This window comes from Crotalus tigris, unplaced genomic scaffold (assembly GCF_016545835.1).
Source record: "Crotalus tigris isolate CLP2741 ecotype Arizona unplaced genomic scaffold, ASM1654583v1 scf7180000018217.1405312, whole genome shotgun sequence".
In the NCBI taxonomy this organism is placed as follows: Eukaryota; Metazoa; Chordata; class Lepidosauria; order Squamata; family Viperidae; genus Crotalus; species Crotalus tigris.
Genome location: NW_024096887.1, coordinates 101386 through 115017, shown reverse-complemented (window position 1 = coordinate 115017; position 13632 = coordinate 101386). Strand labels below are relative to the sequence as shown.

General features: G+C 36.9%; 1 protein-coding gene across 7 annotated transcripts in view; it reads left to right on the top strand.

The window, feature by feature from the left end:
- The window catches only part of LOC120310494 (rab GTPase-activating protein 1-like), an 87759-nt gene that overhangs the window by 12011 nt on the left and 62116 nt on the right, over positions 1 to 13632 (top strand). For 5 of the 7 annotated variants that reach the window (XM_039348952.1, XM_039348948.1, XM_039348949.1 and 2 more), the window contains exons 2-6: positions 2249 to 2432; positions 9541 to 9751; positions 11046 to 11220; positions 12272 to 12432; positions 12838 to 12948. In XM_039348952.1, coding sequence (XP_039204886.1) covers positions 2249 to 2432; positions 9541 to 9751; positions 11046 to 11220; positions 12272 to 12432; positions 12838 to 12948 — 842 coding nt within the window. The remainder of the gene's footprint in view (positions 1 to 2248; positions 2433 to 9540; positions 9752 to 11045; positions 11221 to 12271; positions 12433 to 12837; positions 12949 to 13632) is intronic. The other 2 variants (XM_039348950.1, XM_039348951.1) reach the window with 1 other exon arrangement.

Sequence of the window (13632 nt, the reverse complement as noted above, 5' to 3'; positions counted from 1 at the left end):
ATCGATCCTGCACATTGGTTTGGGGAAATTTTGGTACATTCATCTTTAAGATATTTTTGAGCTGTCTTGTATGAATTACTTGCTTTAGTCTTGCCATAACATTTTAGTTGGGCTAAGGTCAGAACATTCCAAAACATGAAATGTCTTTTGCTTCAGCCATTTGGATATACATTTACTTGTTAGTTCTCATGTTACCTGACTCACATTTATTTAAGCTTCAGCTCACAAATACCTTGACGTTCTCCTACGGAATTTGCTGACAGAATCCAGACTCTGTTGTTCCCTCAATAATTAGGAGTTCTCCAGATACTGAGGCACATTGTCCTGCTTTTTCTGGAACATTGTTTTATTTCTTCAAATACAATATTGAATATTGAATAATACTGGAAAATTCCTTTTTGTCTCATCTGTCTACAGACAGTAGCTGGCTGCATCAACTAGGTGGCAAACATGAGAAAGTTTAATACGTTCGTTGGAAAAAAAGCAGTTTTTGATCTCCCTCTCAGTAATTATACATGCAGTTCTAATCAGGCTAATCTAATCTAATTCTAATCTCTAAAATTACACCATAATTCCCTTTTCTATGACCTATTCTTTTTAGTCATCAAATCAAAATCCGTCAGGAAAATGAAATCCATTTCAAAATTCAAAATTCTAATTCTTTTTGCCACAAGAATCAAAACTAACAGCAAAATTACTTCCGATTAGTTGTTACATGAAATATATGTATCCTTTTGTTATTAAAATCTTTTAGATCATACTCTTTTACAAGTCATAATTTTATAGTATCCAAAACTACAATATTTGAAGAGAAATGGGAAAACCAACACATCATGCTTTATGAAATACAGCGATTTAACAAGTTCATAAAACATCTACAATCTGCCTCTTACGTGTAATACTGACAATGGTGTATTATTCTATAGAAGCCATGTAAAGCCTGGGAACAAAGTTTGCATATTATTTGGTGATCTCAAAGTTTAGTAGATCGTACACTTAGAACTTTCTCTTTATTTACAATTTTAAATATATAGTTGTTTTTCCAAGCAGCAGTTTTAAGATTCAAATGAGCACCAACAGCTATCTGATTTATTAATGTGATGGATTAAAAATTCTGTTATTTTACTATATTATAAATTACAAAATAGTCTGGTAAATCATTCCAAGCTACAAAATCTTTATAAAAATATTTTAAACAATTACACACTATAGTACATTTACAGTACAACAAATTTACTGATTGTGTGATATGTTCTTCAACCAAACGAGTGGTTAAAGAGCATCAACTGTATAAATATGTTTGGGAGTGAATATTAAATGTAGTTATAAAGCAATGAAAATATAAAATAACTGTTATACATTTGGATTAAAAATAGCAGATGCTCTATGCTTCTTTTAATTGACCTAGGTATAATGCAAGATATGAAGCTATTGTCTAAACATCCAGAGAGGTTAAAAAGATATCTATCTATCTATCTATCTATCTATCTATCTATCTATCTATCTATCTATCTATCTATCTATCTATCTATCTATCTATCTATCGAACAAGAATGCTACGCATGGCAAAATTACCTAGAATAAAACTATTGTTTTATACATGATCTGTATTTATATATGTGTGTCCTTTTTTCTTTGCCTCTTCTTTTCCATATTCATTTTATTTTTGTCTTAATTATTTTTAAAAAACAAAAATTGCTTTTTAATTTTCATTAAAAAATAGTTCTGTGGACCTATTTCCAGTTTCATGAAAATATGTTTCTTTTTAAATTAGTCCATTAAAAATCATTCTGCAAAAGCTGAGAAATGTCATCCAATGATAAAACTTTTCTTCGTTTAAAAAAAAATTAGTTCCTATTTTTACTAGTTTCTAAATCTTTCTCATTTCGGATGAGTAATTCTGTCATAAAAATATACCTAAATTAATAGAAGAATAATTCAAGAAGTTAAAGATAAGGAAAGAAGTACAATGATGTTCAATCTTATGCTACCAGTTTGTATGACAGAAAGATTAGTTTGCATTGTCCTCAGATAAAAAATGGAGAAATGATGGAGAAATAAACATATATAGTCATCAGCTGCTAAAATATGTACTGAATTAAGGTATCTATTTTCAGGAAATGATCATTTGGAAATATCTCAATTATGTGAAAAATAGATATGAAGGTATTTATTGAAGTTTAAGACATACTGTTGGCTTGTGAAATCGTTATACTGTACTGATGTTTTCCTCTATTTTTTGTTATAGATGTTTCCAGATGAAGAACAACAAATAACACAAACCATGGAAAAGATACTGAAAGATTTTGACAAAGGCCCACAACAAAGTATTTCTGATTTTGTAGATTTGAGTAGTAGTTACCAACAATCTTTTGAAGAGGTTTCTATGAACCAAAGCTCTATGCATCTTCCATATGATTCTCCCATCACAGGTTTCTTTGTTTATTAAATTTGTGTACCTTCAATCCCATCTGGAGATGACTCTTAAATATTAGCAAAAATATTTTGTAAATTTTGTAGATACTGAAGATATTTGTAATTGTTGTTAATTGCGAAGTCGTGTCCGACCCATCGCGACCCCATGGACAACGTTCCTCCAGGCCTTCCTGTCCTCTACCATCTTCTGGAGTCCATTTAAGCTCACGCCTACTGCTTCAATGACTCCATCCTCATTCTCTGTTGTCCCATTCTTCTGTTGCTCTCAATCTTTCCCAGCATTAGGCCTTTCTCCAGTGAATCCTTCCTTCTCATTAGGTGGCCAAAGTATTTGAGTCTCAACTTCAGGATCTGGCCTTCTAAAGAGTAATCGGGTTGATCTCTTCTAGAACTGACTGGTTTGAACGCCTTGCAGTCCAAGGGACTCGCAGAAGTCTTCTCCAGCACCATAGTTCAAAGGCCTCAATTCTTTGTCGCTCAGCCTTTCTTATGGTCCAACTTTCACATCCATACATTGCAACTGGGAAAACCATGCCCTTGACTATACGCACTTTTGTTGGCAGGGTGATGTCTCTGCTTTTTATTATGCTGTCTAGATTTGCCATAGCTTTCCTCCTCAGGAGCAAGTGTCTTTTAATTTCTTGGCTGCAGTCCCCATCTGCGGTGATCTTGGAGCCCAGGAAAATAAAATCTGTCACTACCTCTATTTCTTCCCCATCTATTTGCCAGGAATTAAGAGGGCCAGATGCCATGATTTTGGTTTTCTTAATGTTGAGTTTCAAGCCAACTTTTGCACTCTCCTTCTTCACCCGCATCAAGAGGCTCTTTAGTTCCTCTTCACTTTCTGCCATTAGCGTGGTATCATCTGCATATCTTAGGTTATTGATATTTCTCCCGGCAATCTTAATTCCAACTTTTGATTCATCTAGCCCTGTCTTTCTCATGATGTGCTCTGCATATAAGTTAAATAGGCAGGGCAAAAGAATACAGCCTTGCCGGACTCCTTTCCCAATTTTGAACCAATCAGTGCTTTCGTGTCCAGTTCTCACTATTGCTTCTTAACCTGCATATAGGTTTCTCAAGAGACAAATAAGATGGTCTGGTACTCCCATCTCTTTAAGAACTTGCCACAGTTTGTTGTGATCCACACAATCAAAGGCTTTAGCATAGTCAATGAAGCAGAAGTAGATGTTTTTCTGGAACTCCCTAGCTTTCTCCATGATCCAGCGTACAGCCAGGTCCAGAAATATTGGGACATTGACACAATTCGAACATCTTTGGCTCTATACACCCCCACAATAGAGTTGGAATGAAACAAACACAATGTGCTTTAACTGCAGACTGTCAGCTTTAATTTGAGGGTATGTACATCCAACTCAGGTGAATGGGGTAGGACTTACAGCAGTTTGCATATGTGCTTCCCACTTGTTAAGGGACCAAAGGTAATGGGACAGAATAATAATCATAAATCAAACTTTCCCTTCTTAATACTTGGTTGCAAATCTTTTGCAGTCAATAACAGCCTGAAGTCTGGAACGCATAGACATCACCAGACGGTGGGTTTCATCCCTGGTGATGCTCTGCCAGGCCTCTACTACAACTGTCTTCAATTCCTGCTTGTTCTTGAGGCATTTTCCCTTCAGTTTTGTCTTCAGCAAGTGAAATGCATGCTCAATGGGATTCAGGTCAGGTGATTGACTTGGCCATTGCATAACATTCCACTTCTTTCACAAACTCTTTGGTTGCTTTTGCAGTATGTTTTGGGTCATTGTCCATCTGCACTGTGAAGCGCCGTCCAATGAGTTCTGCAGCATTTGGCTGAATGTGAGCAGATAATATTGCCCGAAACACTTCAGAATTCATCCTGCTGCTTTTGTCAGCAGTCACATCATCAATAAATACAAGAGAACCAGTTCCATTGGTAGCCATACATGCCCACGCCATGACACTACCACCACCATGCTTCACTGATGAGGTGGTATGCTTAGGATCATGAGCAGTTTCTTTCCTTCTCCATACTCTTCTCTTCCCATCACTCTGGTATAAGTTGATCTTGGTCTCATCTGTCCATAGGATCTTGTTCCAGAACTGTGAAGGCTTTGTTAGATGTTGTTTGGCAAACTCTAATCTGGCCTTCCTGTTTTTGAGGCTCACCAATGGTTTACATCTTGTGGTGAACCCTCTGTATTCACTCTGGTGAAGTCTTCTCTTGATTGTTGTCTTTGACACACATATACCTAACTTCCTGGAGAGTGTTCTTGATCTGGCCAACTCTTGTGAAGGGTGTTTTCTTCACCAGGGAAAGAATTCTTCGGTCATCCACCACAGTTATTTTCCATGGTTTCCCGGGTCTTTTGGTGTTGCTGAGCTCACTGGTGCGTTCCTTCTTTTTGAGAATGTTCCAAACAGTTGTTTTGGCCACGCCTAATGTTCTTGCTATCTCTCTGATGGGTTTGTTTTGTTTCTTCAGCCTAATGATGGCTTGCTTCACTGATAGTGACAGCTCTTTGGATCTCATCTTGAGAGTTGACAGCAACAGATTCCAAATGCAAATAGCAAATTTGAAATGAACTCTGGGCCTTTTATCTGCACATTGTAATTGGGGTAATGAGGGAATATCACACACCTGGCCATGGAACAGCTGAGAAGCCAATTGTCCCATTACCTTTGGTCCCTTAACAAGTGGGAGGCACATATGCAAACTGCTGTAAGTTCTACCCCGTTCACCTGAGTTGGATGTACATACCCTCAAATTAAAGCTGTCAGTCTGCAGTTAAAGCACATTGTGTTTGTTTCATTTCAACTCCATTGTGGTGGTGTATAGAACCAAAGATATTCGAATTGTATCGATGTCCCAATATTTCTGGACCTGACTGTATATTGGCAATTTGATCTCAAGCTCCTCTGCCTCTTCGAAATCCTGCCTGTACTTCTGGTAGTTCTTGATCCACATACTGCTGGAGTCTAGCTTGTAGGATTTTAAGCATAACTTTACTAGCATGTGAAATGAGTGCAATGGTGCGATAGTTTGAACATTCTTTGGCATTGCCTTTCTTTGGAATTGGAATTAAACTGACCTTTTCCAATCCTGTGGCCACTGTTGAGTTTTCCAAATTTGCTGGCAAATTGAGTGTAGCACTTTTACTGCATCGTCTTTTAAGATTTTGAATAACTCAGCTGGAATACTGTCACCTCCACTAGCTTTGTTATTGCTCATATTTCCTAAGGCCCATCTCACTTCACATTCTAGAATGTCTGGCTCGAGGTCAGTGACCACCCCATTGTGGTTATCTGGGACGTTAAGCTTGTTCTTGTATAGTTCTTCTGTGTAGTTTTGCCACCTCTTCTTTTATTTTTTATTTTTTTTTATTGAAAGTTTTTGAATTTTACAAAATAAATCCCTTCCCCAAACCCCCCACCCTCCCATACCCTCCCCCTTCTCCCCAAACCTCCCATACCCTCCCTCAACCTTCCCAGAGCTGAGTACAGGCTTAATTAAAATTTTTCAAAAAAGATAAGAGATAAAAAAAACTTAAAACACATATAAATCCTGAACAAATCTAAATACCTTAAATTAAACAAATTGTCTTCTCTAAAAGATAATAATTACAAGCTTTAGACACATATTATGATATACTCTAAATCTTTTCTAATATTGTAGTTATATTATTACCCATCATTCTATAAAAAATCACCAAAACACCAATTTAAACATTACTTTCTTTAAATATCTATACCTACACTATAAAATCTAATCTAATCTCCCTCTTTCTTTACTCTAAAACACAAAAATAAGCATATAAACATTCATTATACCATTAGGACTGGATACTCATTTAATTAATTAAACTAAATACTTATATTTAAACTTCTTATCTAAAATTTAATTAAACAAATTAACTTCTCTTAAGAATAATAATAATTAAAAAAAAGAAACCAATCTTTAAACAAACTATGGTATACTCTAGACTCTTTTCATATCATTTATATTATTATCCATCATTTTATAATATACTCTAAACCTTTTCATGTCATACTTATATTATTATCCCAGAACACATATTTAAACATTACTTAAGACATTTTCCAAAAACATTATAAATCTTACTTCTCCCGCAATCTCAATAATCTTCTAAATACCTAAACAAAATACTTAAACTTAAACTTCTTATCTAAAATTTTCATTCAGTCTCTATAATCTTCTGTCCAATAGCCGGTTGCGTCTCTTCTTAATCTCTTCTGCCTCTGTTAGGTCCCTGCCATTTTGGTCCTTTATCATGCCCATCTATGCATGAAACATTCCCTTCATATCTCCAATTTTCTTGAAGAGATCTCTGGTCCTCTCTATTCTATTGTTTTCTTCTATTTCTTTGCACTGTTCATTTAAGAAGGTATTCTTATCTCTTCTAGCTATTCTCTGGAATTCTGCATTCAGTTGGGTGTATCTTTCTCTTTCTCCTTTGCCTTTTGCTTCCCTTCTTTCCTCAGCTATTTGCAAAGCTTCCTCAGATAGCCATTTTGCTTTCTTGCATTTCTTTTTCTTTGGGATGGTTTTAATTGCTATCTCTTGTACAATGTTGCGAACCTCCGTCCATAGTTCTTCAGGCACTCTGTCTATCAGATCTAATTCCTTAAATCTATTTGTCACCTCTACTGTATATTTATCAGGAATATAATTTAGTTCATACCTGAGTGGCCTAGTGCTTTTCCTTACTTTCTTTAATTTAAGTCTAAATTTTGCAACGAGAAGCTCATTATCTGAGCCACAGTCAGCTCCTGGTCTTCTTACTGACTGTATAGAGCTTTTCCATCTTTGGCTGCAGAGCACATAGTCAGTCTGATTTCTGTGTTGACCGTCTGTTGATGTCTCTTGGGTTGTTGGAAAAGAGTGTTTGTTATGATCATCGTATTCTCTTAACAAAATTCTATCAGCTTGTGCCCTGCTTCATTTTGTACTCCAAGGCCAAACTTGCCTATTATTCCAGTTATCTTTTGGCTTCCTACTTTAGCATTCCAATCCCCCATGATGATAAGGACATCATTTTTTGGTGTTAATTCTATAAGGTTCTGTAGGGCTTCATAGAACTGGTCAATTTCATCCTGTTCAGCACCAGTGGTTGGGGCATATATTTGGACTACTGTGATATTGAATGGTTTGCCTTGGATTCGAACTGAGATCATTCTGTCATTTTGGGGATTGTATCCCAGTATTGCTTTTCCTACTCTTTTATTGATTATGAAGGCTACTCCATTTTTTCTGAGGGATTCTTGCCCGCAGTAGTATACCTGATGGTCATCAGAGTTAAATTCACCCATTCCTGTCCATTTTAGTTCGCTGATTCCTAAGATGTCGATGTTCAGTCTTGTCATCTCTTGTTTGACCACGTCTAGCTTGCCTTGATTCATGGATCTTACATTCCAGGTTCCTATGGAGAAAAGATCTTTACAGCATCGAACTTTCTTTTCACCACCAGATGCATCCACAGCTGAGCATCCTTTTGGCTTTGGCTTAGTCGCTTCATTCTTTCTGGCACTACTAGTACTAGCCCTCTGCTCTTCCCCAGTAGCATATTGGACACCTTCCGACCTGAGGGGCTCATCTTCCAGCATCATATCTTTTTGCTTTTTGGTACTGTCCATGGGGTTTTCATGGCAGAGATACTGGAGTGGTTTGCCATTTCCTTCTCCAGTGGATCACATTTTGTCAGAACTCTCTGCTAAGACCTGTCCATCTTGGGTGGCCCTGCACAGCATAGCTCATAGCTTCTTTGAGTTACACAAGCCCCTTCGCCACGACAAGGCAGTATCCGTGAAGGAGATATTTAGGAAAACATAAAAACATTCATGATGCGTGTTCTTATTCCTATAATGATTGCTGAATTTTACATTTATGTATTTTGCTGAATTTTACATTTATTTATTTTAACATCATTTTCATGTTTTAAGAAGCATAAAAATATTAGAAGGGAAGCTGCTTGAAACATATTGCAGATAGTTGTCAGTACCTTTAAAATTACAGTTACCGGTAGTTTTTGAGATACAACCGTAATGGGATGTACCCATTATGGTTGCATGTTGTGACAGCCATTAAGTGAAGCATCTCACTTGATGATTCCCCCCATCCCTGCTCTCTCCAATATAATAATTAAATGAAAGTACAGGTCATTTAATAGAGCCATGGGCTGCCTAGGGATGGGGGAGACTCCTGGAAGACTAGCACAGGCCAGCCTGCCCAGGCCTCCTAAGCCCCCCCCCCCATTCCCTGAGAGACACCATGCTTTGATTCCTGCCCCTTGGGTCCCCACAGGCCTTTTCCCACTGCCACTGAGTCCTCTCAGGTCTTAGGCTTGATACCCACTTCACCAGCCAAACATCCTCCTCCCCTCTTTTTGAAGAGCTCTGACGCCTTCCAGAGTGTTGGAATGGATCACTTCATTGCGTAGCCATATGGTGTGATTCCAGGAGTGGCAGCAAAATTTACAGCTACCAGAATGCAGTTTGGTCCCTGGATACATGACAGCTGCTTCCAAAATTGTGCCATCCAGCTGAACACAAAGTGATCTGTTCCAGTGCTGTGGAAGGTTTTGGAGCTCTTCAGAAGTTAAGTGAGGAGGAGTGTGTGAAGCTTGGTGGGGTGGGAGTCAGACCTAAAGCTAGCAGGGAGTCATTCGGAGAGGGAAATGCTTGCAGGGACCCAGTGTTGGGGGTGGGTGAGAGGGAAGATAGGTGGGGTGGTACTGCAGCATCCTTGCAGTTGATCGTAAGGGCAAATGAATGTGGGGGTGTTGCAGTGGCCGTAAGTATGGGGCTGGGCTGTAAGTAACTTTTAGGGGGGGTCCGCTGTAACTTTGAACAGTCTTTAAGAGATCAGTTTTAAGTCAAGGACCACCTGTACTTTAGTTTAGCAAAAAGGAACTTAAAATTGTTATAACTCTTTGTGGTCATTATGCACTTGGAATTTAGGAATATTAATACAACAATAAGCTATAATATTGGAACAAATTCAGAGGCAGCCCAAGAACATTGTTGTAGTTATGATTTTGTCATTATGAGTGACACTTTGCAATGAATATTATCTAATTGTGGAATTGTGTTCTGTTTCAGAATCTTCATTGCAAACATCTCATTCTCTCACTGTACCTTTAGAAGAGGATAGTGTATTATTCAACAAACTGTTGTACCTTGGATGTATGAAGGTTTCTGCTCCCCGCAGTGAAGCAGAGGCTTTGTGTGCCATGGCAACTTTGAAAAACTCAAATCATTCTCCATCTCCTGTAACTCTTTATTTACCAAATATTCCAGATGGTTCTGTTAGGTGAGCTGGATGTTTCGATTGAGTATATGCAAGGTATCCAAATGAGTTTAAGAACAGGACAGGAATGGATTCCTGCTTCCTCCTGTAGGAACTTCAAGTTGCTCCGTAGAATCCTTTGTTTTGTGTTTTGAAGACCATATCTAATTCTCATCTTTCTTCAAAGTTCCTCAAATATTGCCTCAAATATGGATATTTGTTTTAATGTGAAATACAGTATAGTATCACTTGATAGATTTGACACTGTATTGGACAAAACTACGAAGGAGAAGGTTATCAATAACAGGGGTCTTGATGACATTATGTCATCTACTAAGTTATAGACTATGTTATGTATGTTAGATACAAGTCGCTACCAGGAGAGCTAGTTCTCTTTTTTGCCATGCTAATCTGTGACATGGATTATATGGGGCTTTTGGCTTTATTCAGTAAAAACTTACTTTCTGCTAATGTACTAGCAGAAATTAAACAGGAAAATCACACACATGCTGGAGGATGGTTCTGCATTATTTCCCTGATAAATCTCAGGGGGTACTGTGGTGTCAAAAATTGAAGGAAAGTAATTACATTCCTATTTTTTTCCTTTTTTCTTTCTCTTCTGTATTTTTTCTTCATATATATCTCTATCTCTGTGAGGCATAATGTATATACTCTAAAACAATTATGGTAAAGGTTAATACCTTGCCTTCAAATATACATAAAATATTTTCAGTGAAATTAATGGAGATTTCAGCTGTGTTGTTTATATACCCTAGTATCTCACCAGTCGATATAGTTACTATGTCTTGAAATTTCACAGATTATAATTCTTAATTATATATTTTAAATTTTATCCTTAGTTGTATCCAAACAATCTGTAGTTTTAGTAAGTAGTCGAAGCATAAAAGAAAAGAAGAAAATGGGTGAAGAAAGAAAATAAAAGTAAAAATAGTATACTGTGAAAATGATCTTAATGCTGAAATGCATGTCAAAGAAAGCAGTTGTGATGAAACTGTAAATATTCAGATACTGTTAAGAATTTCCACATATAGTAAATATGAACTCCATTGAACTAAAATCTATTCAGAATATAAGTGATAAAATGAACAACAGCATATGTATTGTCATGTGACTGAAAACAACATATTACAGTATTGTGAAATTTAATAACATTTAAATATTTAAATTGCAATATACTTTTTTGTGAATACTTTAAACATTTTCCAGAGTGGATAGATATCAAAAATAGCAAAGAAATTATTATTTTTTACAGGATTACAAAGGTTTTTCAATTTTCTTCAATTTTCAATTCATTTAGAATAATAGATCAGTCCAGCAGTACAGAAATTGCTTCTTTCCCAATCTACAAAGTATTGTTCTGTGTCCGTGGGCAAAATGGGACTTTGGAATGTGACTGCTTTGCCTTTACTGAGAGTTACTCTGGCACTGAGGAGTTTCAGATTCATGTCTTCTCTTGTGAAATTAAAGAGGCAGTAAGTAGAAAGCATGGTTATTATTGTTTCAGAAAGCAACAATTGAAATAACAAGTTATGGATGGGATAGTCTGATTCACTAGTCTATTGTATCTCTTTGTAGAATGTGAGCAAAGCTTCTTATTTTTTAAAAACACTTATATGACCATCCCACTTATGTAACATAAATTCTGAGCAGCTCACAACTATAATGAAAACTAAACAAGAATAAACCAAAACCAGGCACCTCAACTAACACTGCAATACATCCACCAATATAATCCCCGAACTTCAACCTTGTCCTGTTCCAGCTTTTGGGGGAAAAGTCAGATTTTTAAAGAAGACTAAAAGGATGGGGATGTGCCAGATAACAGCAGTTGTGGCCTAATAACAGCAGTTGTACATAGAAGAGATCAGTATTTCCCAGAAATTTTATTAGGTGAAGAGTTGTAATATGAATCCTTATAGAAAATACAGTATAGTAGGACATGAGCTGCAGTTTCAATAACCCCTTGTCCGCAGGGACACAATCTCAACTCATATAGTATTTTTTTGCACCAGCCATCCAAAACTGCTGTGGGAAGAACATTACGGCATACTAAACTGAATACCCTTTGAATTTTTGGGATAGTTATATAATATAAGTATCTCGCTTTAAAAGAGGGGCACAAAGATAATTTTATCAGCAATTACTGTATGTTTCCTAAATTCAGATTACTACTCAAGAATGTTTATGATGACAGATTTTTTTTTATGGCAAATAGATGTGGTTTATTGTTCAGTTCATTACTAAGCTATTATTTATGCTGTGCTTGGCATCTTAATTTGATAAAATACATTTTGTTGTTCTAAGGTTCAAGTATTGGAAGACTTATTAAAGAAAGGCAAATTGTAAATTTGCAAATTAGTGTTTTCTCTGAAAAATAATAATATGTAAAAAGTAAAATAATTACTTACATATCAAGTGTTGTACATTTGGATTTTGCATTATAAATTATTGATTTTGTTAAACTTTCTCTCTTCTCCCTAAATTATTTTTTATGCCCTTCTCTCATCCTCTGTTTATTTTTAGGTCAGCCGAATTTTGTATAGTTTTTCAACAGCATTCAAACGTTCTTCCAAACAGGCATCAGATAATGTAAAGGATGCTATTGTTTCAAGTCCTGACAGTGATATATTCATATTCACTGTTTCTTTAGAGGTCAAAGAAGATGATGGTAAAGGAAATTTCAGGTAAATAAAAAAAATGACAAAATAGTGGAGGCAAAAAAATCTAAGTCATTTAAACTTGTGAAAGTAAATTAATTTTGCCTATTTGTTCAGATTGCTTCCTGCCATCCTCTAAGGAATTCAAAATGCACATATTCGCAACAAAATGCAAGGATTGATGGATAGTAAATCAGTTTATCATAGTTTAGAAAATAGATTATATATTCCCAAACTTTTAAGATTTTAGAAACCAGAGGCAATGTTGGAATAGACAGTCTTTTTGATAGTGAGCTGCCTACAATATGTAAAAACATTTTATTTTGTGGTCCGATAGTTTTGAAGTTCTTCAGTTTTAATGAGGTAGATGAACTTATTTTTATCAGAATTTTTATTAGAGTTTGCTGTTGAACGTATGTTATTCTTCTTTAGTCCAGTACCAAAAGACAGAGAGAAATTTTACTTCAAACTAAAGCAAGGCCTTGAGAAGAAGGTTATCATCACTATAAAGCAGATATCCAACAAAGAATTAGCCATTGAAAGGTAATAATAGCTAACACCTGTCATTAATAGTACTTTTGTAATGCTTATAATATTCTCAATGTCTTTCCAAAATAGTATTTCCACAAAAACATATTTTAAAAACTGAAGAGTGAGTGAATTTTGCATCAGCGTTTTATCATTTGTGTCGGTGACTTGTTAATGATCCAATTGAAAGTGCTTACCATACTCTATATACCAGCAATTCTCAACCTGTGGGTCGCAACCCTTTTGGGGTCGCATGAGCCTTTCACAGGGGTCGCTTAAGACCATCAGAAAGCACATATTTCCGATGGTCTTAGGTAGGGCTTGTCAACCGCCTTCTCTCCCTTCCCCCCTCCGCTCCACCTCACTTGTTTGTGGAAAATATGCTGCTTGGCGGCAGTCTGCACGAACTCTACCAAATGTGCCCTGCAGGGAGCGCATGAAGAGCACAGGCGCAGAGCAAGGCCCCGCCCTCCCCAGAGACTCATTGTGCAGCAACCGGATTGACTTCTTCTTGTGCATGCAGGTCAGTGAAGGGGAGGCCGCCGCAGCACCAATTCCTGCGCCCGTCAGCTGGCGACCCCCGAACTTGCGCTTGTCAGCCGGGAGGTCTGGCGACAGCCGCACATCTCCTTTGCCACCCCGCCCATCCTCGACTCCTCCACCCATTCATGTCAAGCCCGCCAGGGCTTGACAGGGAGA